Raw genomic sequence first — 25,872 nt, forward strand, 5'->3', positions numbered from 1 at the left:
TAAGCTTTCTAAGTTCACACAGAGAATGATGGGCTCAGCTGCAAGCATTGCCTTATTGAAGAATTAGATCTAAATACCTCAAGAAATACACAGAGAGCAGGATGGCCTAAAAGTCTTCAGCCAGAAAGTGCAAGAATTGGGGCTTATGTCTAGTACCGACTCGGGACAACCAGTCACAGTAGGCAGAAACACGGGCTGAGGATTGTCAGGCTCAGCCCAGCTGTGACCGCTGCCATCGACTCAAGAGAGGCGGATTGGTGGCTCACATCCCACCACGTGTCACTCCTGCCCAGGGCACCCCAGAACTTGACAGCCAAAGGGATTCCATACCCCACCCTCAGCCCACCCCACCATGCTCTGCATCTCCCCACTCTCTGCTGATTTGAACGTTGTGGGATAAAAAGGAGAAGGAAAGAAAGACAAGTTATTCAGCTCCAGAGAGCTTTGCAGCACTAGAGAAGGCAAGTGGGGTTAAATCTACCCCAAGAAGAGCTGGGCAGCTTTCACTCACCTTCACTTCCAGCCCACACAGCTCAGACCCTCATTTTGTCCCAAGACATGATGACTGAGCTAAGTAGAGTGAAGTTAGGATTGGCTCTTTTTTTTGGTAGAGGTGAGATGAAGTTTTCAAGGACATGCCAGTTCCTGTTCACGTGTTCCACAGCCTTTGGTCCTCAACCACATCATCTCCTTGAGCTCAAAGCAAATGGAGGTCACGCACACACTAGCATTGTCTTTACAATCCCTTGCCATTCAGATTACCTCGTACGTCTTGCCTGCTGGGGCCAGAGGGGTCACCAATACTTATTGGGAAAGCTAATGACTTCATACAGGTCTTATTTTTAAAAACCTTCTCATTTAAGCGACATTCAGTAGATCCATTTTGTAATGTATGAGAGGAAGTTGGCGAGCAAAGACAAGAGGAAAGAGCTAGCAAAGACTTGAAATAGGCAGCCTTTCGCCAAGGCCTGAAACCCTGGCCACTTTATATGATTGAGTGGGTCAGAAATTGTCAGTGGTTTTCTCTTTTCTCCAAAAGCACTGACAACGGGGCATGGGGGGCCTTTTAGAACTGAACCCAGGACTCCTAATTTCTCCGCGTGAGAACCCACAGTTCCCACAGAAACTCGAGAGATGAGTTAGTGGGGGACTCAGTCCCTTAGACTCTGAGCTGCAGGATTGCAGACAGGCCGGCCAGGAGGTTACCTCAGCGCAGACCAAGTAAATAAACCATTTGGTGAAAGCCATTAGGGAGTGAATGTTACTGGAAAGTCATAAATCAGCCGGCCTGTCTGTGTACGGTTTTGCCAGATTGGAGGAGCAGTTTTGGAATTTTTAAAATGTTTTTCTGTGTATGAGTTGAAGAGGAGTTCGGTGACATCACTAACCAGTCTCTGTTATTGTATCAAAATAAAAATGTAAAATATGGTATGGATTGAATGCCAATCCACTTATTCAATATTATGCAGTTAAGTTGTTGTTTTTAGAACATCATGAAACTTCATTTCATGCCCCAATAAAACGGAAATGTAAATGGTTAGAACTCTTCTATTTGTTGACTTTTCGCCTTCAAATATCTTCGATTTTTTTCCATCCTTTGAACAGATTGTTAAAGACTGTCTGGAATGTCCTTCAAGTCATCCCTTTCCTCTGTCCCCTCCCCGACCTGTCTTTACGCTCTTTCTAAAGTGAACCAATCCCGGTAGAACCTAATGATGTGCTATGATACACTATGAGCATGTTTTTTTTAAATGGTAGCACCTCTTTCCTGGTTGCTTCTAAGCCACAGCATGGTCTTCCCAACATTGGGAGACTTTTCTTTTTAACTAAGTCCTCACCCCATCTTATCTAAATGGAAGGCTGGTGCACAACGGAACACTTTCTGGCTTGCATGGCATAGAAATTTTCCTGGCAGTCTGTCCTCCCCCTGCATCTCCCTGCAGATTTCTGCAGCTTCTCACAGCTATTGACCATAAACATTCATTTCAAGACATCACCCTCAAGACATCACCCTCAAAAGCCTTCCCGTAGAACCTGCTGTTGCCATGGCAACGCTCCTCCCTTTTTTCTTCCATATGTCAAAAGGGTAAAAGAGCTTAATGTTTCTCATCAGAGGATGTTAAACTTCTATTCTACCTTAATAACACACCCCTCCTCCATTTCTATTTCTATTCTACTTTCATAAAAATAAAAAACACCCCTCCCCCTATTTCTTTTTACTAGCAACTGCTCCAAAGGCAATTATCATTTAAATGTCTTCTCTTAGAAACTTGCAATTTCTATTGCCCTACGATCTTTCGTGGGCAAGTTCCAGTACCAAACACAAGTTTATACCACAACCAAACCTTTCAAAACGTATCGTGAAAAAAAACTTTGATTTTGATTCCCAGATTCCATTTGTAAATTGTAATGTACCTGTACCGTGTTTACAGTACTTAAATGTGCATATTAAACATTTACCACTGTTTCCAAAAGCAGTAGTCACAGCACCTAGGTGTGGGTGCCTGCTGGTCTTGGCCTCTGCTGGCATTGGTTTGTCCATTTCGAACTTCCTTTAAGTAAACGAATGGACCTCTCATAAAACTGGACAGGTTGCAATTTCATCTCGTTACTCTTCCCTAGGGTTTTTGATTAAAGCACAGCTATTTGGACGTGCTCTTAGATAGACACCGTGTCTTACAGAGTGTGCCGCTGACAATCACCCAACAGGGAGAGAAGGAGGAGGAGACGGGGCTGTTAAGTTGTAACCTCCTAAGACCTGGTACTGCCAGCGTACTGTAGGTGCTAGAGAAAGTAAATCTTAATTTTAAAGTAGCATTACCAACCCTCCCCGCGGAAGTGACAGCATCCTTGGAAATTCACTTCACACTTTCCTGACTTGGGAATGGTTATTTTGAGTAGCACCTCTTAATAACTTAACTTCTTAATGCCTGGGCAAGAGGTTAAATATCTCACTTATCTACATGTTTGGACCATGAGCAGCTACTTCATTCAAAGCTCTTCAAGGGTTTATCAAAATCATGTTTAACATTCCAGAGACAACATCCAGGTCGCTGGTTCTCGGGACTTGCCTTTGGTTCACCCATCAAGGCTGATCGTTGTGATAAATATAATAAACAGCAGAAACAACAGGAACAATGAGATAGACTATATTCTATTTTAAAAATGTATCTAGCATGAACTATAATGAAAAGGAAAACCTAGGTTCTGTGGTAGCCAGTACTGAGCTCCCCGTTCATAGATACAGGAAACAGGAACTATTTAATCCCTGTCGTTGTTGTCATTGCATGGTATAATTCACTGAAACGTTTTGCGCACTAAAAATTTCACAAGCCACCATATCCCCATATTAAGTGCAGTACTGTAGACAGTGCATACAGGATCTTCCAAAGCCCCATGCAGCTTGAAGTTTTGGTAAATTAGGTTAAAGTTAGGTTACATCCTGTTGCATGAAAGAACATGTCTTAACATTTAGGAAAATCGTATTACACAAATTTCAAGACCTCTGACAAAAGAAAGTAATATTGTCTTAAAGCTGTCAGAACCGAAGACCTTATCAGGTGTGCACAGAAGAGACATCACTCAGTACCAAGAGTTGCCATTGATCTTAGACGAGCAACAAGGCACATGATCCCTTATGAACAAGGATGTGTAGCTCGTATTATCTGGAGTCATAGGAACTGAAAAACAGCTCAATGATCTCACGGTAGCAAATTGGCTGTGTGACCCGTCAGGTATCCACCAAGTGGAACACTTTAACACACATGGCAAAATATGACTTGGAATAATTAATGCTGTAGGAAAATGCTTGCTATCAGTTAAGGTTTAAAAGAATGTAATATTAAAGAAACAGTATAGCAGAGACCTATTTTTATAACTCACATACATAAATAAGAAAAAAACTAGAAGGAAATACATTACTACAGTAATGAACGTGGCTTGATTTAAAGTCACTTTATCTTCTTACTCTTCCCTCCAAATTACCATCTATATATGTGTGTCTATATGGTATGTACATATTTATATGTATTATAGCCAGAAAAATGAATTTTTAAGTTGTTATTTGCCTAAGAATTAAGACTTAGAACCAAAAGCTTATAAGCTGCCCAAGAGCTTTACGATGACCCTGTGCATAACTAGACAAGTAGCTCAATTGACCTAAAACCCTGGAGAAAATAAAAATAGAGCAACCGAGGAAAAATGGGTCAAAGAACTGTCCTGTGGGCGTGTCACCATCTGTGAAGTGCCCAGCGTGACTGGGGGTGTCAGCAGTTGGCTTTCACATCATCACGGCTAGATTTAGAGAAGCGTGGTGTGATTCCAGGAGAGGGCCCCTTCCCCGTCGAAAGAGGGGTATGTGTGTGTGTGTGTGTGTGTGTGTGTGTGTGTGTAAGAGAAATGGCCTCGGCCTGCTAATACCATTCAAGCTATGAGGAATAGAAAGAAAAGGAATCTTGCATATAAAGTAAAAACAAAGCTCATGAGATTGTCAGATGCCAGAGAAATTTGGACAGAACTACTGGGCCGCTCTCCAGATCTTCTATGTTCAAATCAATGCATTTGAGCAGGATGTCCTTGTCAGTTATTGGTAACGGCCTCCGTAATATGGTTCCAAATAAATAACAAGCGTGTGAAAAGGAACAAAAATGCATTTCTCAATAATGACTTTGAATTTTTAAAAATGTACTTCCAACAAAACATACATTTTATGAAAAATGCCACCGAAGTTTTCCAATTAGGTTTTTTCTTTTCAGAAGTAGATCTTTTCAAACAGAAGTGTTCGGCTCGATGGTTGCAGTGTACATGAACCCTCTGGATTCGTCATTCTCATGCCCAAGCCCACACTGTCATGGCGAAGTGCTGCCAGGGGAAGCATGCATGTACGACATGGGTAGCGTATGTTTTCAAAGACATAGATCAGCTTTTTCTTGGTTTACGTCGTGATGCCAAAGTTGGGGAGACAAGAAATGGGAGCAGATGGCTCTCTGGCCAGGGACCCAGGGCAGCAGGGAAAGCTGGGTGGAGCCGAACACAGCGAGCTGACTCCTCCCAGCACAGGGGCGTCTGAACAGCGGTGGATGAGCTCTGGCGCCTCTCCACGCCCTGCTGATAAAAAACAGTGACAGGAGGCTGGTTGTTCTCCCATTAAATTCTAAGCTAGGACCCCAGTGTGGTTGGACAGCTCCTGCACCAGAATCAGCCAGCTCAAAAGGCAGGTTCCAGAGCACTGTCGTGTCAGGTGCCCCGGTGATTTGCACGTTCCGTTTGTCTGGCAAAGTGTCCACTTGGCCCTCCTGAAGGGCACGGAAGGTGGCCCTCGATCCCCACCCCTGTGTGGTCTGCGCCCCTCCTCTGGTGTTCCCCTAGGAGAGAAGCCCGGCCTGGACTGCAGGGAAGCCCGGATGACACATTGCCTGGGAAGTGATTGGAGAGATCGTGCATTTGTTTCTCTCTCTACTGTTCATACTTCCCCTTTAAGGAGGAAGCCTGCGCTTGCAGCTCTTAGCAGTTCTCTTATTCTCTGGAATCGTGCTTGGTGCTCAGTGCAGAGCCAGGGCATGAGCAAGGGGAGGCCAGGCGAGAAAATATCTAATTTTACCACCCCCAATCCCCACCCATTTAGGCACTGAGGATAGTAGCGTGGGGTTGGATTGCCCAGGCAATAACTTGGAAGCTCCTTCAGGAGGGGGCCCTCACCTTAAGATTTGATGAGGTTAGGATCTGCCTGTCCAGGGTTTCTGGAAAATGCATGCCTGCTTCCAGGGCTGGTTGCTGGCTTTCCTTCCAAAGGGGACAGTGCCTGGGGCTTTATGGGCCCTCCTGACCCACCCCACACAGGTCAGTCACTTTCTTCCTGGTTCCTTGTGTCATGTGTGTGCTTCCAAAAATCAAAGCAAATTGGAAGCATTATAAAGGCTTCCTTCTCTGGCGTCCAAGGAGCCTAGCACTTTCAGGCATTAAAAAAAAAAAAGTAAATCATGTACCTTTCACTTGGCTACACAGAAAAAAGGTTCTCTTGAAATTCAAAGTGAGCTTGATTTATTTTTAAATTATATATATATATATATGTCCAGATCTGAAGAGAAGATTGCAAAAAAGAGGAGGGAAGTGCCTGTTTACTTTACCAACCCCAAGCACCGAGTCAGCCATGAAGTGCTTTTTGTCCTTTCCCCCCCAGTTGCCATACCTCCAAGAAGCTGGTCTGAACATGCCATCGATCATCCAGTGGCAAATCAGCGCTGGCCCTTTCAGCCCTGCAGGTCGCTGTGAGCCACAGTGACACACATTCGTTTCGGGGGGCAGCCGCTGCCGGGGAGCGGCGTGTGTTTGAACTGCACGGCCTCCCTGCATGACTCAGGAAATGAGTGCACCCTATCTGCGACAGGCATCGTGTTCACACGGTTTGGGGAGCAGCCGGCACGGTGTGGGGCTCCGCAGGAGTGGTCGGGAGATGCGTACATGCGCTCTCTGCCTTCCGCACGCTCACTCGTGCCCCAGCCCCACCCCACCTGACCTTGACTGTCATCACACCTGTCACCTGAGAAAGCATGCTTCATCCCTTGGGTGCTAGAAATTTCTGGATGTAACCTAACCTGAGATTAGTAAACCACAGGTTTTCAGACCGAGTGATTTTTCAAACAGCGGGGCCTCTGGGTGGGTCGCCACTCAGCACCCCTGAAGCTGAAGAGTTGATGCCTATCTTTTGATGATGCTTATTTTTTTTTCCACTGTAAACTTTGGCCCCATTTCTGGTTGTTATTCAACTTGTATTCATTTCTTGCACATAATCTCCGCTGGACCAGGTTCAGACAAGCCCAGATTGTTGGGGGCAGGGGGCTTTGGTCTGTGTGAAGTGTGCATTCACTTAGATCAAGGGGAGGAATGCCAGCCCAGCATCAGCAGAGACTGCAAGCCGGTGCTGAGGTTTTGTTGTTTTGCATATGGTTAACCATCTCGAAGGTTATAAAGTGGGGCCTCTGTCCTCCAGGGCAGCAGCTGGGTTTACACAGCATTTCCAGATTGTTTACTTTGACCCGAGGCCAGGGCTACATCGTTTTTCCATTATGCACGTTGGACAGATGAAGAGAGGTGGGAAGGGGGACTTCGTGGGGCAGGTCTGTGATTTCCTTTTTATTTACATTAAAGGGACTTTTAAGAGTTCTAAAAATTATGACCCAGTACCTATATAAGGTCCGTGCTGCAGTGTTAGAAAAAGCCACCTCTTTAGCAAAAAGTTCAGATCTTGGGCAGTAAAGCAGACTTTGTTCATGGCCTCTACTTGAGACCACGTTGGGAGCATCGTGCTTGTCAGTGCTCCATCTTGCATACACATGGCTTACTGGTAAATAGTGGCTATCCCCACATTCAAAAGTCAGACTCCCAGTGTGTGCTTGGAGCACCTTAGGAGGAGCCACGGGAGCCAGAGCCCGCACGCCTGCCGCCCGCAAGTGCACTCTGTGCAGACGACTGTGCTCAGTGCTGAGCGAAGGTGTGTCCCCAAGGGCGCTGTACAATTCTTCCTTCGTAGTGCTTTCCCCAAGATGCCGGCCTCCTGAGGATGCTACCAGTGTCCTGGCCTAAGTTCTTCCCCCAGGGAGTGTTTGAGACTGGCTGAAGAACCACAGTTTAAATGACATCCACAGCAAAGCCCTTGGCACTTGGGTCCCGTGCATGGGACCTGCATGAATGTGTTACTCCTTAGAGAATTATTTTCTTTTGCTTTAGCAGCACTTACAAATGGTGGCAAACTAAGTAATTGAATAGTATTAATAGGTTGCACAGATACATTTTTGCCCCTACCTTGTTTGGATTTCTTTAGTTAATGACTGTAGTAAATAGCATAGGTAGTATAAATTCTGTAATACTAGGTTGCAGTGTATATTATGTCTTTCTGCATAGGTATTCGTGTTTGTGTCAAATGTCCCTTATCACAGTATGTCTCACGCTTTGCTAAGCATGTACAAGTGGCCTGTTGCTGTAACACAGGGTTCTCCAGTAAAGCAGCTAAGAAAAGCAAATACCACTACCTGGCCACAACAACCTATGATCCTAAACTCCTGTATCAGCATACCCTAGATACATCTAATTCCTAGAGATGGAAAGGTTGTTCAGGGAGGACCCTCAACTATGGCAAGAATTTAGCCAAAACAAAATATGTACAGACAGCACCGAAAGTTGCCCTTTGGGTTAATCCAGCCTTACAGATGGATTTAACACACAGGTTTCAAACCAACAGACCGTTGTGGAGGGTGGTTAGGTGCCAGGAGCTGGGTGCTGGGGAACTGAAACCGAATCAGACACAGCTCCTTTCAGCCTGGGAACGGTTTTTGCTGGCTTGCAGGTTTTTCAGCAGATCCTCCCAGGCTTACCAAGCATTCCCCTTGACTTAGAACACTCGGGTCCTTCTTTTAAACCGATCCCCTTAATGCCAGAATACACACAGGGGAAGGAGAGGTGGGCGGTTATAGATTTCCACTCCATTTGTACCCCCAAACGGTGCTAGGCTGGCAACCAGAACACCCACTTTCCAGTCAGAACTGTTACTTACAGGTCATGTAACCTTGAGCCAGTCTTGTGACCTCTCGGGCTCTTGGTAACTGTAGGTAAAATGGGTGGCCTTGAAGACTGTGAGAGATCATGGTGGCGGTGGGGAGGTGAGAACACACCAGTCCAGGGAGCTCTATGCAAATGAAGGGCTCTATGCAGAATATGCTGTTCTGAGGGGTGTGGCAGGGGGGGACAATGAGCTGTTTTGACCACTCTCTATAAAGCTTTAATAATGCAGAAAACCGACCCAGCTCAGCAGTCTCCCTACTGACCTGTTTTTTCTCTGCCATCATTGGGTGACTAAGTACAGATTTTTCTGTGGTTGGGGGGTCAGAGATATCAAAAGGACCCCCACCCAGGGCCACGGTGACTCTGTGGGCCTCCGCTCCTCAGGGAGAGCACAGGGCCTGGGGGCCTCCCAGAGTCTGCCCACACGCCTGTCCGCACACCGCCCTGACTCCGTAGCTGCCTTTGGACAGGCCTGTGTGGAGAAACAGTCTTTGCTTTGCTGTTCAAGTAGCCAGATCGGAGGTCGGTTTTTGTTTGTTTGCTTGCTTTCCCTTCTGATCATTTCATCGCTCAACGCCAGTATGCCTGCTTTGAGGAGCTTTTCTGCAACTATTGTGAAAATAATTTAGGGTATTTTTTGTCCAGTCCCTAACGGTACATAAATGAAACAAATTGAAAGCATCCTGAAACCACAGCTTCTCTTTGCCAACACGGGCGTATCCATTGAAGAGCAGGGGCGGAAACACCTGACGGGCCAGCACTCTCGTCCCGAAAAGGCAGCTGAACCACAGAGCTGCACACGGGCATGAGCAGACCCCAGGGGAGCCCAGAGGTCAGAGTGCACCTCACGTTCATGCGCCTCTTGGGAATTTTCTATTGAGTACATTCCGGTGCTGCCTTTGTCCCCACTTGGCTACATCTGCACCTCACAGACACAGCCAAGCCTCCTTTGGGCCTGACAACACTCTTTTCCTTCTGTTGGCTTCTTTCATTCATCCCACCCGCGTGCACGGAGGGCACTGTGTTTCCCCAGGTGCTGAGCTGTGGAAGCACAAAGTCGGAGGTATTAAGGGGGTATTAACCTTATCCTGAGCACTGGCAGCATAATGAGCTTCATTGGGAGGACAGCTAGATGAAACTGGTGAGGATGTTAAGAAAAACAAAATCTGTGGGAAAATTTCAGAAGTTTGATGGTGTCTTAGAGGCCTCCTGAAAGTTTTTTATCTTTTGGTTAAAATATATAAACTTGCCCTGTCCTCTCAGGCACACATGCACCGCACAGGTCTACATGATCAAAAAGTCAAACAGTAGTTATAAAAGACCCAGTGCCGTGTGGAGTATTTAAGACAAGCCCTTGAGGTTTGGTCTCCCCACGAGGGACTTCTGACGAAGAAGAGGACATGTCAATGCTATCAAAACAGCCAGAGTGGAATGCCCCGTCCTCCCCGTGGTGACGAGGTTGTGAAGAAGGATTCTCCCATGACACGTGAGCCCCAGCCCACCGTGAGCGAGCAACGTGAAGGGCGAGGAAACTGGGCTCCGCAGTCACTGTTTCAGACCCAGCTTCTGGCTTCCCCACGTACCAGCTGTGTGACCTTGGGGAAGTTACTGAGTTCCAGTATCCCATATGTAGAATCGTTATAGGAAGGAGTGAACGCATGTTCACTCTCTCCCAGTCCTCAAGAATGCCTGTGATGATGCAGCTAATGTCCCATTCACTGCTTATAACTCCTGTGCCTACACCCAAAGCTTGAATAAATATTTGCAAAAAAAAAAAAAAGAAAGAAAGGTGACATTGGACACACAAGTGAGGTCTAATTGGAGCCTTAATCCTTACACAAAGCCCTTGCTTCCTGGTTTAGGAACCCCGGAATTTCAAAACATTTCAAGCAGGAGCACAAAAGTCACATTTATTTAGCAGCCAAGCAGGTAACATAACAGCATGAACTGGCATTTAGCGTCTGAGACAAGATGGAGAGAACTGGCCTCTCTCAGGGGGCAGCCACACTCAGCTCCAGAAGAATATTGCCTCACTTTGAGAGAAGCCAGAAATCCGGACTTCCATGTGAAATACACCACGTCTTAAAACAATGAAGTCCAATTCTTAAAAAATATCACACAGGCCAAGTCACACAGTCCGCCCGTCAAACCTCAGGCTGTGTGCTTGCCATCTCTTCCTCAACGGAAGGAGCTCTGTTTTTGTATCTTGCTTTTGAACTGTTCACCAGTGGACACAAGAGACATGAGCCCCTTGAACTCGTGTCTTGGTTCCCACTAATTTCAAAAGACGCTCGTAGGGTGAGGTCTTCACTTGTCGATGGTTACATTCTGCCGTATACATTCACCTACCAAGGGCTACTTCCCTTCCCAAAGGGTGCTAACAATAAGTATAGATCTTTAAAGCATGACTGTTTTGTGGCTGAAATAACAACAGTCTCCAAAAAAAACCCTTAACAACTTCCTCTAGAACTGCTATTATAGCAATCTGGAGAGAAACTGATTCCACAGTTCACATCGTTTTGTTTTGTTTGGAGGGAAAAGTCTGGCATTTTACAAAAGTACTCAGCAATGGAATGACTTTTCCATAGCACCGATTAGTGCACAGCAAGACACATAACCATATGTCTTCGAAATGTGATTTTTTAAAGCAAATAGTATTCTTTTTTTTTAAAGATTTTATTTACTTATTTTTAGAGAGGGAAGGGAGGGAGATAGAGAGAGAGAGAGAAACATCAATGTGTGGTTGCTGGGGGTTATGGCCTGCAACCCAGGCATGTACCCTGTCTGGGAATCGAACCTGGGACACTTTGGTTCCCAGCCCGCGCTCAATCCACTGAGCTACACCAGCCAGGGCTAAATGTGATTTTAAAAGTTGTCTATAAACACTACAAGGCAACCTGCCCTCTAGTCTTTCCATATGAAGGTGACAATTTTCTGCAAGCTCACGAAAGCTTCACAGTGGTTATGACGACATACTTAGTGAGTGGAAACCTTAACACAAATGCAAATCCAGGCTCAAATTCCAGCTCTGTTGTTCACTTCCTAGCTGTGTGACCTTGGATAAGTCATTTAATCTCCCAGAGCTTTTATCTTCCCATCTCCAAAGGTTGAGGTCATGACACCTCCCGAGGTTATTGAGAATATTAAGTAAAATAACACTCAGAAGGGCATAACCCAAACCCCTAAGTAGTGTTCGCCATCCATGGTTAATCTGAATCTCTGCTCCTCCTGTCACAAAAAACACTCCTACTTCTAACCATGACTTACCCTCTGGCAATATCATTAACCTTCCTGTTAAATTTGCCAACTCCGTGAAAAACAAAAGGACCAAAAGACCATAATTATTTTAAATAAACTTTTGGTTTTGTGTCCACGATGGCCTGAAACCTGAAAGGTAGAGGGTTGGATGAGGCCATCCAGAGAATAAGGAAGGGAGAAGGGCAGAAGTCTGGACCAGAATCCTGGAAAGCACTGACATTTGAGTGGTGGCCAGCAACAGGGGGCTGGGTGTGGAGAATAGGAGACCAGGACAGCCAGGAAAATGCTGTTACAGACACCACAGAAGCGAGGGTTTCAATATGGAGCACGTGGCCAATAGTCCTGTGAGGTCATGCTAAGAAGCAGTGGAAGGCATGAGCAATACGCACTGCATTATCAGCAAGGAAGCAAGAGTCATCTCAGTGGGGTATTGAGGGAACACAAGCCAGGTTTTCATGAGCTCAGTTGTGTGTAGAAGTTGAAATTTCATGATAACAAATGCATGCAACTCTTTAAGAAGTTCGGCAGTGATGAAGAGAAAAAGAAGATAAAATATGGAAGGGGACACCGAGACAAGAATTTTATTAAAGAGAGAAAAGACTCGGGTGCATCTGAATGTTGGTGAGGAGCCAGTGGAGGAGAGGCTGACAGTGAAGAAGAGAGAAGGCAGGCTGAGGGCGAGACGGAGAGAAAGAGGAGACGGACAGATGGAGCAAGACTTGAATATTCGCGCAAAGCTAGCGCTTGGTGAAAAGTTAGCTTTACTAAGAATCCTCTGAACTAGCTGTCACTGTCCCTCGGATTTAAACAGGGAATGTGGGGAGGAGGCTAAGAGGGGGAAGGAGGACTGAGGTAACTGAAATACATACATGTAGCTATCGTTGCTGTCTTAAAAAGGAGTCTTTCAAAACTTTGTCTTATTGCCACAAATGAAAATTTCCTCTTTATTCTTACCTCAAAACCTGCCCTCATCTGTAGAGTTGTCCAGCAAACACAGGACCCGGTCTCCTAGTGGTTGTTCTGACTAGTTCTACCAAGTAGCCAAAACACTTTCACCAAGATCCTGAGGTGTTGTGTAATTAAAATGTGGTTGAAAGGCCACTTGAGACATCAAATATAAACCTTATTAGATATCTCTCATTACCTTGTGAAATTTGGGTAGCATAAATCAGGGTAAAGGGATGGCCAGAAATCACTCGAGGGAGAACATTACTAAGTTCAAATGCTGGTCGTCGCAAGAAGGCTGACTTTTCCCAAATTCTGTAGATCTCGGGTCCCATAATTACAAGTTCAAGCTAAGTAAACACCCAAGAAAAGTTTTCCTGGAACTGAGAAACTCGCCACATCATGATGATTGCGTTGGTTTCTATCACTGATTTAAACAAATGCTCACACACAAATGGTCATAGGAGAACTCTTCACAATAATCAAAAGGTAAAAAAAAACAAGTGTCCACCAAGGGATAAAGGAATAAACAAACTGTGCTGTATCCATACAACGGAATATTATTCCGCCATAAAAAGGAACGGAGTACCAATGCATGCAACAACGTGGATGAACTTTGGAATGATTATGTTAAGAGAAAAAAGCCAGACACAAAAGGGCAAATATTGTATGAGTCCACTTACACGAGGTACCTGGAATAAGCAAATTTATAAACAGAATGAAGAGTAGCTAGAGGAGGGATACAGGGAGTCCACATTGAATGTGTACAGAGTTTCTGTGTGGAGTGATGGGAGAACTGTGACAATAGTGGGGACAGTTGCCTGGCGTTATGAATGTAATTAATGCCACTGATATGTATACTTTAAAATGGTTCAAATTTTGTCATATAAATATATATTACATATATGCAATATATTGATATTATTAAGCATTAATATAAAATTAAACAGATTTTAGTTATATATTTTACCACTATAAAAAATAACCATTTAAAATATACAGAGGTTAAAATTGTATTTCAGGAATCTAACAGTCCTTCCCTTATTTCTCTTGACAAATGCCTTGCTAGAGTAGTAGAATGGAAATGGATTCAGCATCAAGTTAAACTATCATTAGTAGATGTCAATATATTTTTTAAAGATTTTATTTATTTATTTTTAGAGAGGGAAGAGAGGGAGAAAGACAGAGAGAGAGAAACATCAATGTGCAGTTGCTGGGGGTCATGGCCTACAACCCAGGCACGTGCCCTGACTGGGAATCGAACCTGAGACTCTTTGGTTTGCAGCCTGCACTCAATCCACTGAGCCACTCCAGCCAGGGCAATAGATGTCAACATTTTTTAATAAAAAAAAACCAAGATGATCAGAAAGTGGTGAGGCAGCTTTTTCTGTGCTTCCTTCCGAAAGCAAAGCCCTTTACATGTATAGGGGGAAATAAAAGGTGAAAAATTGGCAGATTTTGCCGTTCAAAAGAATGTCTATCTTAGAGTTAATAACTGAATGGTGGTCCAATTGCATCGCTCACGCCGCATGAAAAGGACGTTAGATAGTTTATGTTTAGTCAGTTGATGGTGATACTTCACTGTGGTGAAATCTTTCCAAATCATGTTGGGAATGCATTTCACCTTCCATTCCTTGACTGTTGAGTTTCTTCCTTTAGGAGCTGCTAGTTTTATGCAGGTCATGACATGGCCTCACCCTTAATCCTTTCAAGTTAAAGCCTCACGTTCAACTCGGTTCTTTTCCAGAGCATAGGAAACTTGGAAACATGACTGTGACCGTGAGGAAGACTGTCCCCTCCCCCGAGGCCGTGCAGATTCTCTACCAGCGAATGAGGTACGAGTACGAGTTCTACCACTACGTCAAAGAGCAGTTCCACCTGCTGAAGCGCAAGTTCGGACTGAAGTCGCACGTCAGCCAGCCCGCTCTGAGGCCCCAGTTCTTCATTCCAACTCCCCTGGAGACCGAGGAGCCCGTCGGCGACGAGGAACAGGATGACGAGAAGTGGCTCGAAGATATTTATAAGAGGTGATGGTGCCAGCCCTGTGTGGCTTCCAATGGCTTTTTCTCCCTTTTCCAGAAATGTGTTTCTGTTTGTTCGTTTGGGGAAGAAGAATCCTGAAGGCACTAAATTAATGCTCGGCTGCATTAAACGGAACTAGACATTCCCACAGGTTGGGGTCATTGGGAGATGCCCGGTTTTGCGGGTTTTATTTGTTTAATTTTATTCTGTGTTTTTCCTGGCTCCTTGGGCCCTTCCCAGGTACACTAAGATGACTCCATCACAAGGCATCTCGTCATAAAATAGCTCCCCCCCCCCAATATAATGAGAGAAAAGGGGAGGGTGGGATATAGCCCGTAGCCCAATAACTTATCATTTGTAAAAATGACTTGTAAAAATATTACCTCAGTGGTAGGAAACACCCAGACTTGTATATTTTGGTAGAAATACAAAACCACTTCAGAGAGCAGGAAACCCACTCCAAAAGGATCTAAAAGGAGAAGGTAAGACAGATGAGGACATCAAAGAGAGGACGTCCCTGGATTAGTGGGACCTACCCACCCAGGTAGAATCCTGCCTCTGGTCCGTCCCAGGGGACACTTTCGCCAAGGGCAGCCTGCTTGCCATCTCTGAAGGAGCCAGTCAGCTGGTGCCACAGTCACAGCCCCTACCAGTCCGGAGCCCTGAGGACCTTTCAAGGTCAAAGAACGCGGCAGGCTCTGCTGAGACATGCGATGTCCAAGCACCATTCTGACCGATTTCAAAGTAGCACGGCAGGGAAAAGAATTGATTTGCTGTGGGATAAGGAGTATAGGCAAAGCTGATTGGCTCTGGAGGTCACCTGGCCTAGGAAAATGGTATGGTCCTGTCCTTTGCACCCAATAAGAAATATTCTCTCCCAGCATTGTTTTAACTGGATACCCAGGAACCAATTTAGCTCTGACACTTAGCCTGTGGCTGACGTGCTAAGCCTGATTAGGCAATGCATCCACAGCCATCAGGCACCCCCATGGCCAGTGGGGTCCCACAGTATCTGAGGTCTTGCACCATCTAGTCCCTTCAGAGGTACCTGTTTTTGGTAAAAAAAAAAAAAATGGGGGAGGTACTGAATTCTGTCTAGGCAGCAGGAAAACTGTGGTCTCATTTCTTATGGGAGCAGCTCTCTCCTGAGACCCCTTACTAGGATATTGAGAAGAGAAGAAGCAAGAGCCCTGGGTAGGGGACTGCTCGAGCGGTTTTATGAGAAGGTGCCTGCCCCCAAAGTGCTCTGAGCAGATGTCGGGCAGTGTCGTGTCTCCAAAACATCTCCTCCCCGTGCTACTCCCACCAGCTGCCATCCATCCAGGGTGCCTGCATTCAATCACTAGAAACCCATTTCTCTGGATTCTGGAATGTTTCCCTCTTTAGCTGCCCCCTGCCCCTGAAAAATACAGATACTCCTGGGTGAACGATACCCAGCCAGCCGACACTCAGGGGTGCAGGTGGTGGTGGCAGGCAGGACTCGTGCCGCAAATTTTGTCTTCTTCATTTTTCCTCCCCTAGAGCCAGCCTTTCGAGAGCAAAGTGTGAGTTGGGAATACTTAATAGTAAATAAGACTCTAACTTTACACAAGCTACACATTTTCTACTTTTCAGAAACCAACAAGTCTCTCTAGAGTTTTTTCTGCGTTCACTAAAGTTGGACGGTAGCCAAGATATAAAGCAAGTCATTTGGAACCTGTCCAGTGTGCACTAACGCTACTTTATCATGAGATGTGTTGAGAAGGCTCCACCCCGCAGGAGTCCAGTGAAGGCTGGGACCGCAGAGGCACCGAGTCCAGCATTGGGCCACTTGGGGGCCTCCTTTCCGCCTCAGAGAACTGGGGCAGCGAAGTGATTAAGGGACACGTAGAATTGCGATCGATTCTAAGAGAAGAGGAAATGTCCTTTGTCCCGTTTAGAGAGACCAGGGCCCTACCATTCTAGACATACCTTAAAAAGCAACTCGAAGAATAGTTACCACATTCCAAACAACATCAAGAACCGCCGCCTGGCATGTTGCGAGCCAACCCTATGAAACCGCACAGAAAGAATGACACTTAGTTGACACACATACAGTCTCACTCTCTGGAAACACAGTCGAGTTGGCTGGGAGTTCTCTCTGCTCTGGTCAGAACATCGGGACGGTTGGTCATTTGACAAATGTACCTTATCTCTTAGTGCAGGTTCACACGAGCACGTCTACCTGTGTGTTCAACGGCATTGATCGTCAGCAGTGATCGTTATGCATCACAACAAAAGATGCTGACTGATGGACTCGCAGGGCCTCACGGTTATTTTGTCCCAGCCAACAGCCTTTAGGTCCATACGGGCAAAGCGCTCCGTCAGTATCCTTGGCTGAGATGAAAACATTTTTCTGGCCCTGAGCCCAACACAGTTTGTACTTCATGAAATATATTGTACATTTTACATAGTTTAATTTAAAAAATACATTTTAAGCTGGTTGATCTTTGACTGCCTTATTTATTATAACCTTTCAGCACATTCCAAGGTTTTAGTTACTCAGGAAGGAGTTAATTAAAATGATTTTATTTTGGTCTGATGGATGTTTTTTAAAAGGAAAATTATTATTATGAACCTTCAGCCTACTTTCCTTGAGTGCCGTAAAGTGCTTGTAAATTTTTTTTTAAGAAGGAAAAAAATGGTGTTTGACATTGATGGAAACTGAAAACTATATATGCAACTGAACGAGCTGAGCTGAAATAAAAGCAATCTGTGTTTGAGACGAAGTGCTCCTTAAGTTATTCATTACCCATGTAAATAAACGAATGTCAATGAGTTGAAAATGTGTTCCATTCTGTTGGTACCTGGAACAAAAGTGCCTGTGATTCCTCAGCCTCCTGAATTAGCCAACCTTTTTCCCTCAAGGTGTCATTTTTAGAAAGACGTATTTTTAAAAATCGGTAAACTCTCATGACTATAATCACATGACACTAAACATTGAGCTAACCACTCGTTCATCCAGTTACGTCTGTAATTCCCCAGACAGCCACTGACTTTACTGCTGTGCCCACTGGTTGGTTAGGTGCCAGGCTGCTTCACTGGCCCTGCCAACCTCTGATACCGGGTACCAGGGCGGCAGGGCGGCAATGACCGGGAAAGCAAGGGCGTGCCACCTGCTGGTCTCTTTCTCAGACATGTAGATCCTCAAAAGCTGGGTGATTCTAACCTCCTGAGGGAGTCGTTTTGATCCAGAAATGCTGGCCCTGAGACATTTCACTGTCGCATCAAAGGGAACTTACACAGAGAGAGGGAAAGCCCCGGCTTTCTAGACACTGGCCTCTGCCTTCCAACCGCACAGGACTACTTTGTATACATGCACAGAATAGGAACCTTGGTACTAAGTGAAAGAAAAATCCATTTGGGTGATAACGTGCTTTACTTCAGAAAGAATCTGCGAGTCTCAAACAGCACAGTGGTCTGTGGTTACTTTTCTTTATCACTTAATTTGTTGTTCTGTAATCCGGCCACCTGGTGTTTGGCTCTGTGTGAGCGTGAGAGGCAGAAGCACTGGACCAAACCTGGACTCTGCCGCTGTGGGAGGTGCTTGTTTGGTCTGACGCTCTTTGTCCTGTGGCCTGCGAGTTTATCCAGTGAGCTGCGTGGCTTTAAATGAATTTTATAGATGACGTCTATAGTTCTTAAAAGGCAAAATGATGATCCCTAGCCATTCAGAAAAACAGTTCTGTGGATCAAAATTGTGAAATTCCCTTCTAGTAAAAATAAAGAGGATTCATTTTACTAAACTCACTTCACACCTGATGAACAAAGAAACCGATTTTTAAAGGTATTTTGAATATCCTGTGGAAGAAAAGATTATTTTAGCTGAAACCAAGATTAAGAGTCTGTTAAGAAAAACACACGGAACTTCGTTCACACACAAGTCATCGTGGTCAGCCCCAGCGCATCAGTTTGCTGGGGCTGCTGTAACAAAGTTCCCCAGAGCGAACGGCTTACGCAACAAAAGTGTGTTTCCTCCCAGTTCAGGAGGCTGGAGGTCTGAGGTCACGGTGGCCACAGGGTTCATCGCCACCGAGGCCTCTCTCCTTGGCCTGCACGTGGCTGTCTTCTCCCTCTGTCTTCACAGGCTCTACCCTTTGTGCATGCTCATATCTGTGCCCAAATTTCCTCATTTTATAGGGACACCAGTCATATTGGACTAAGGACCACTCCACCAAGCTCCTTTTAGCTCGATTACCTGTAAAGGTCACATTCTGAGGTACTGCGGGTTGGGACGGCAACACACGAACTTCATGGGGACACAGTTCCGCCCGTAACACCCAGATTGCAGCGGGAAAATTAAAGCAGAGGAACAAAACCCTGATGAGGAGAGAAGCCAGCCTAAAACCACAGACCCTGGGGCTACCCTGGGGCTGCCCTGGGGCTCTGCAGTTACCTGGTCCTTTCCCTCGTTCACAGATGAGGGAACCAAGGTCGGGAGATGCAAAGTCATCCCATGCTGATGTCGTCAGGGTCCATCCACCGTCCCAGAATCCACAGCAGAAACAATGAGGCACAGTCAGCCGAGCCCAGAACCACCTTCCCACTGAAGCCCCGCCCCCCAAGGCTCTGATCCGACTGCCAGCTGTGGGTCCCCTTCCCCAGAGGGAGGCCCTACTGGTTTTCAGTTGCTTTAGCCCTCAAAGAGAGATGTCAAAATACATATGTTCTATTCTAGATTTTTCTCTCTACTGAAAGGACACAGAGAAGTTCTTGTTTCTGGATAAACAGATCAGGCCACGTTTACCCATCTCAGATTATAGAGTTTTCTTTTTCTTAAAGGCAAAATGAAGATTCATGTCCTACTTCCTGTAAGGGTTCTCAGATGGACCCACCCCCAAAGAATAAAGTCACGGGAAGCTCATAAAAGTAGGTGAAGTCAAGTGCAGACGTGCCCCGGAAAACCAGAACCGGAGGATCACCAGGCCCCAAGCGCTCGCGGGCCTCCTCGCTCACCGGCTGCTTCACTCACTCGAGACTTCCTTTCCGCCTGGGCAGGCCTGACTCACAGCTCCGCGCGCTGCTCATTCCCAAGGAACACCCAGGCCCACAGATGTTCATGGGTCACGGAATCGTGAACTGACCACTTGTGCATTTTGGATTTCAATGTGTAAACATGGGGATTCCCTTTTCAAAACAAAAAAAAAGAAAGAAAGAAAGAAAGAGAGACGGGGGGAAAGGAGGGGAAGAAAAATCACCATGCAAGGGAAAAATGTGAGCTAAGTTTTTCCTTTTGGAATCTTGGCATGTGAGTGTAGCTATCTTCATTCTGGCTCTCGCCAGACACTGTACGCTTGGAGCAGGCATGGAGCAATCTGCCTGACGCTGCACTGCCAGAACGTTCAGAAGTAACACACTTCTTACTCCGGGCCTGAGCCGGGGCAGCCTGCGCCAGACACAGCTTGCCGGCTGCGTGGAACAGAGAGGTGGCTAAACCAGGAAGCAGAGAGGTTGACCATGCACCAGCAAAGTCCTCAAGTTCAAGTCCCAGCTGGTCTGTTTCACTGGGTGCTTAAGTAAATCACTTGACCTCCCCAGGCCTGAAGTCAACCCAGCTGGAAAACATTAGAAAGAAAATAAGATGGTCCCTGAGAACCAAGAGCCGCTTCTGAGTTGAAACCTGCCCCTCCTACCCCCGTATGCTAAGAGACTAAAAGCCACAGTTCTGGGGCAGAAAAAAATTTCTTTTCCCACAAAATGCTATGTCCCCAGCAAGAGAGAACAGAATTACGCATAAGTCCAGGTCCACAGATGTCACCAGTCCCTCATGTTAGCAAGTATTGTGCCCAGCTGCACTCTCAAAATGTGAGTGGAGGCGATAGGAACGGGCACACTGTGCCCCACAGGAGGTAGTCTTAGCATCCTGTGCCATCGCCCTAGACCAGCCACTCCACGGATTTCCACTTTTCCCTAACACTCTCTTTGGGAGGAGTCAATCTGGCCGCGTGTTACAGGATCCATCTCTCCCTCCCAGCTTCTACAAGGTGCAGGCTTCCTCTGCCTTCTGCAGCATGCCCTGTGCAGCTGTGATCCTGTTAACAAGAAGCCTAAACAGCTGTGTAATTTAGTGCAGGTTGTGTAGAGAACACGTCTTAATAAAAGTCAGAAAACTGTACTTGTTGGAGCCCTGTTTTTCGTTCTCAGAGGCACCATCACTGCTCTGACACTGCAGGAGAGCTCTGGCAATGACTTCGTGGGCTAGTGATGAGTTCAACGTGGTTGCTCCTTTGGAGCCTGCTGTAGGAGTAGCGGGGGTTGAGACTTTAACATGTGGCATTACTAACGTTTTTCCTGAGAAAGAGCGTTATGACACTCCCCACAAACTTCCGTACAGCCACCCTCTTTGCTGCTGGTAACACACCTACTATTTTCTTTCCTCCCTTGGCACACTTTTCTGTTTGTTCTCCATCTTCAATTGCAAGTGAATGAAATTCTCCCTGACCGGTGTGGCTCAGCAGGTTGGGCGTTGTCTCACAAAGCAGAAGGTCCCTGGTTGGATTCCCGGTCAGGGCACACGCCTGGGCTGTGGGTTTGTCCCCAGTCGGCAACCAATCGATGTTTCTCTCACACATTGATGTTTCTCTCCCTCTCTTTCTCCCTCCCTTCCCTTCTCTCAAAAAATAAATAAATAAAACCTTTTTATTTAAAAAAAAAGTGAATGAAATTCTAATCCACTGCATATTCCCGAAGGATAATTCACAAACCAGGTGTACAGGATAGACAAGGACAAAACAGTGATTGTGTTAAACTTGGGAAATGCTGCAGTTCAAGGTCTAGTGTCACACAGCACCGTGGTAATTTAAGGTCATACTGAAAACTGGGAGGAGGAGTGTAGTTTAAAAATCAGTTTATCTTTATTGAAGCCCAAATTTCTCAAAAACTATTTGCCACGAAACCCTTGTTAAGACCCATTGACACCCCAGGGAGTGAGTGTTCCGGACATCATGCTTTGGGAAACGTGGCTTTACTATCAGTCATTTTTCCCATTAGCATGACTTGCCTTCTGCCATGGTTCCATTTTTCAGTCTTCCAAATGGTCCGTGTATCCCACTTGAGAAAAATATATTTGCAGATGGTTAACATTTTGATCAGCACGAGATGAGGCTAATAACATTTTTGGTAAAATGCACAAGGAGTCACCTTTCAGTTTGGCTTACTCTTCCTAATCACATTCTCCTACCTCATGAGAAGCTCATTTTAGAAAAAAATCTTCATGCTTTTTAATAGTATTTGGGTACTTCTAATGAATTCACTACTTCCATGACAACCGGTGCTGCAATCAAATTGGATAAAGGCCATCTGCCCCTTTTCCTCCCTGGCCTGTGGTTGGCCATGCAGTGGGAGGCATACAGTGGCCCCCTAGAGATCTCAGGTTGCTCAGGTGAGAGTGGTGGTTGGAGATGGGAATGCCCAGCTTTAGAGTTGAGCTCGGCTTTTGCTCACTGAGGTACCTGTGTTGTTCAGTACACTAGGGGGAGCTGTATCCATAACAATTCACTCAAGGAATCCCAAGGTCTTTCCAACCTAATTTCTCTCCCATACCTGCTTGTTTTCCTACCATGCTTTAGAGCAGTGTGGCCCAGAAGGAATTCATGGTCAGCGTACTTAAAACACGACCCACATGCCATCAGTTGATCAGTAAATTATTACCTTTCTCAGGCTGTGGGACCTACTGTGTAATGGGTTATTATTTTTAAATTCCTATAGTATTATTACAATCGGTCTTTATCAGCTCATCTCTCCTGAGTGTGTTGTATAATGACGACATGATTGAAATTCTGACTTGATAATCAGGAGGGGACTCGTGTGGTGTCTTGATGGTCATGAGGACCCTCAAGTGATCCCACTGAGGCAGTGGTAAAGGTGAGTGGAAAGTGAGTACGTGAGACAAACAAGGAGGTCACAAGCCGTCAAGGACTGCCTGTTATCAGGGCAGTCTGAACTAGAAAAGATTCAGATCACTCTCACTTCCATTTTTTTTAACATGGGAACTTACGGGCACGCCTAGGGGCTAAATAGGGAGACGGTGATTGCTCAGTGACGACTTGAACAAGGAGGTTTCGTGTGGGATGTGTCCCACTCCAGGGACTGTGGGATTTGCAGAAACTAGTGGGCAGATGTAAAGCAAAAAGATCACTCTGCTCTTTCAACAGATTCGCAATAAAGATATTGCACCCTGTTTGTGTAACAGGAAATTAGGGCCCCATACAGTTAAATAAGGAGCCCACGGTAGCCTAGTAAGTGGCAGAGCAAGGAGGTGCATTTGAATATTCAAAATAAGACTGAGCCTGACTGCCACGGATTTTGAAACTAACTTTTATTTTATTCTAAGGGCAATGGGGCTCCCTTAGACCTTTCAGAAAGAGAGAGGAACATAAGGAAATGATTTTTCTTTTTCTAAATTAACTAGCAAGCCAGCAGATATCACTGGGCTCCCTGCCTTATTACCTCTTAGGTGGGCTTGGCCAGCAGGTGGTGGGCAAGGTTTGGGGAACAGCTGAATGAAGTCCACCTGGGACTCTGTATGGGTGAGGAAAGACGGCCCACACCCTGTCAGCCATCCCCGTGTGGACCGGGGCCGTGGCCTGGGGTGCTGACCGTGGGACTGGAGAAGAAGCAGGGCAGAAGCTAGAACCTGAAAATGGCACCGTGACTGCCATGGCTGATTTTAATCGGTGGGAATTAGTGTCCGACCTGCCCAAAGGCGCTCAGGAAATACTTGTTGAGTTGAACAGACCAAAAGGAGCTAAGGGGAGGCACAGCATTAACTCGCGTATTTCCAGCTTGGATTGAGATGCAAGCGACATCGATGAAACGATGAGACGACGGGTGAGAAAGCTGACTCAGTGGGCGGAGGCACGCAGCTCGGGAAGTGTGGACGCGCCACGAGTCCAGCGTGCTTGCTCACCCCTCCTTTCTGTCGTAGTCCTCAGAGGCGGGGCTCCCAGTGGGCGCTGCATCGAAGCGCTCAGCCCTCTCTGTGGCCCCCAGCAGCTGAGACCGGGTCCCAAATTCCTTTAAGTCAACAACACCACAGTGCTATACAACCCTGACCATTTTCTAGATGTGCCATGACGTAAAAAAGTTTGGGAAACCCAGTTTTAATTTATTGGACCCAAAATACACAGAATTTTTTATTTTGATTTTTTCCCCCTCAAAACAAGTGTTTTCTTTCCAGGTCCAGCAATTTCTTTTCTTCTATACTAATCATTATTTTCCTTCCAGGTAAGCACGTTCAGACATCAGGGCGCTGATGCACCATCAATAGGTGACCCTCCTATTTAATTTTTCTAGTGAAGACCGTGGGTTAGAAACCTGCCCATCTTAGACTGCTTCAAACCAATTAGGGTGGAGAAAACACCGCAGAACTAACTGACCTAAAAACAAACCTTTGACCCCAGGCTCGTGAGCACTAGCCTTGCGCAAACTGGCCAATCACACAGCCCAAGAAAAACAGGAATCAGACACTATTCACCATTCTCATGCTGACCGTCATTAACCAGTACATCCTCCTTTCACTGAAGTGATTTAAAGGTAAAAGGTTCCATTATTATAAATGTTCTTGGTATTGACAAGCTCAACCCTGACCAATATCCAGTCTTGATATTCATCCCCAAAGAGGGTTTTGTGTGTAATACTAGGCATTGAAATAGAGATATGCTAAAACTAAAAATTCTAAATAAATATTTTAGAATTCTTAAATTAAAAAGGCAAGGAGTATTTTGCATTTGTATCTGATTGGATAGTTTAGGTCAGAGGCCATATTTCATTTCAGTTGAACATACTATGCTGCACATTTGCATAGCTGCATATCATGTTTAAAAATGCTTTCATATATGTTATACCAAGCCTGTGTGTAACTAGGCACATGGATTAGGAAGTTGAGGCTCAAAGAGGAAACAGATATTTACACGAGGTCACATAGTAGCTGAACTGATTGATTCTAGAACCATCTGATTCCTTGTTTAGCACTCCTTTCTCTAAATCATGACTCTGAAATGATAGGAAATAAGTTTTCTTTTTCTTCATTCACTAGATATGCATATCACATAATAACTTCAGGGCTCCCCCAGGAGCATTTGCAGTATCCGAACTCTTTGCCTAAGAGTTTGTGATTAAATATAATAGAAATGGTGGCTCTTCATTGGGGGCATTTTTGAAGCTCTATTCCAGACACAAGCCTTTCATGTGGAGATTCTACAGAGTAAGACCTATATTGTACCCGGTTTGATCTTCACTGTGTTCTCCCTGTCACTTGTAGTGCAAATCTCACTTTCAAGGAAATAAAGAGAAAATAGCAGTGTGGTAGATTAAGACATAAACTTGGTGGTGGGAAAATGGAGACAACTGTACTTGAACGACAATTAATTAATTAATTTTAAAAAGACCTAAACTTGATTGAGTGGACATCTAAAAATGTCTCCTTGTCCCATTCCTTGTAAATTAGCGTCCAAGTCTCAGGGGCGGAGTGTGAGAGTGAGGAAGTGGGAGGTGGCGCCCAAAGTCTCCTCCCCTTCCCATCCCTCCTTTCCCAAAAGGACTCCTCTTCCCTTCATCCTGGGTTTCCAGGCACATCTCCTGTGATGGTCAGGCAAGATAGGAGAGATGTGTATTTCATGTGTACCTCACACTGAAGCTGTTGTTAGCAAATCCGGGCCTCTGGCTATTTTCCTGACTGTGGCCATAACATGAACCTGAAACCCAGAAGCACTGGGGGTGGGGGCGGGGAAGGCAAGTCTCCGCTGGCTTCCCCTTTGCACAAAGACTCAGATACAACCAACATTCTGGGATCTTGGGAACTATGGATACCTACCCTTCTATTATACCGTCTTTTCATCTCTTTAAAAATAGCATAAAAGATACTATTTGACATGGAAATGATTTTACTTTATTACCCTAAATACGCCTCCACACTCCAGTGACTTGACCGGATTTGTGTTATATTGTGCAAGTAGACACAAACCACAGAAAAATCTGGTTCGTGGAGAGGGAAGAACTTTACACATAAGCACAACAACAGAAATCACACAAAAAAATAAGTATTAAGAGTCTCTGAGATTCAAAACAAAACAA

General features: G+C 45.5%; 1 protein-coding gene across 2 annotated transcripts in view; it reads left to right on the forward strand.

The window, feature by feature from the left end:
• Positions 1 to 17,585, forward strand: part of UST (uronyl 2-sulfotransferase) — a 266,361-nt gene extending 248,776 nt beyond the window's left edge. Inside the window, exons 8-9 of one of the 2 annotated variants that reach the window (XM_045843853.1) lie at positions 14,507 to 14,786; positions 16,396 to 17,585. In XM_045843853.1, the coding sequence (XP_045699809.1) occupies positions 14,507 to 14,786; positions 16,396 to 16,495 (380 nt within the window). In that variant the 3' untranslated portion in view covers positions 16,496 to 17,585. Of the gene's footprint in view, positions 1 to 14,506 lie in introns of both variants that reach the window. The other variant, XM_045843854.1, reaches the window with a different exon arrangement.
• Positions 17,586 to 25,872: the final 8,287 nt, after the last annotated feature.

Source organism: Phyllostomus hastatus, unplaced genomic scaffold, assembly GCF_019186645.2.
Source record: "Phyllostomus hastatus isolate PE091 unplaced genomic scaffold, TTU_PhHast_1.1 phas_contig_40, whole genome shotgun sequence".
NCBI lineage: Eukaryota > Metazoa > Chordata > Mammalia > Chiroptera > Phyllostomidae > Phyllostomus > Phyllostomus hastatus.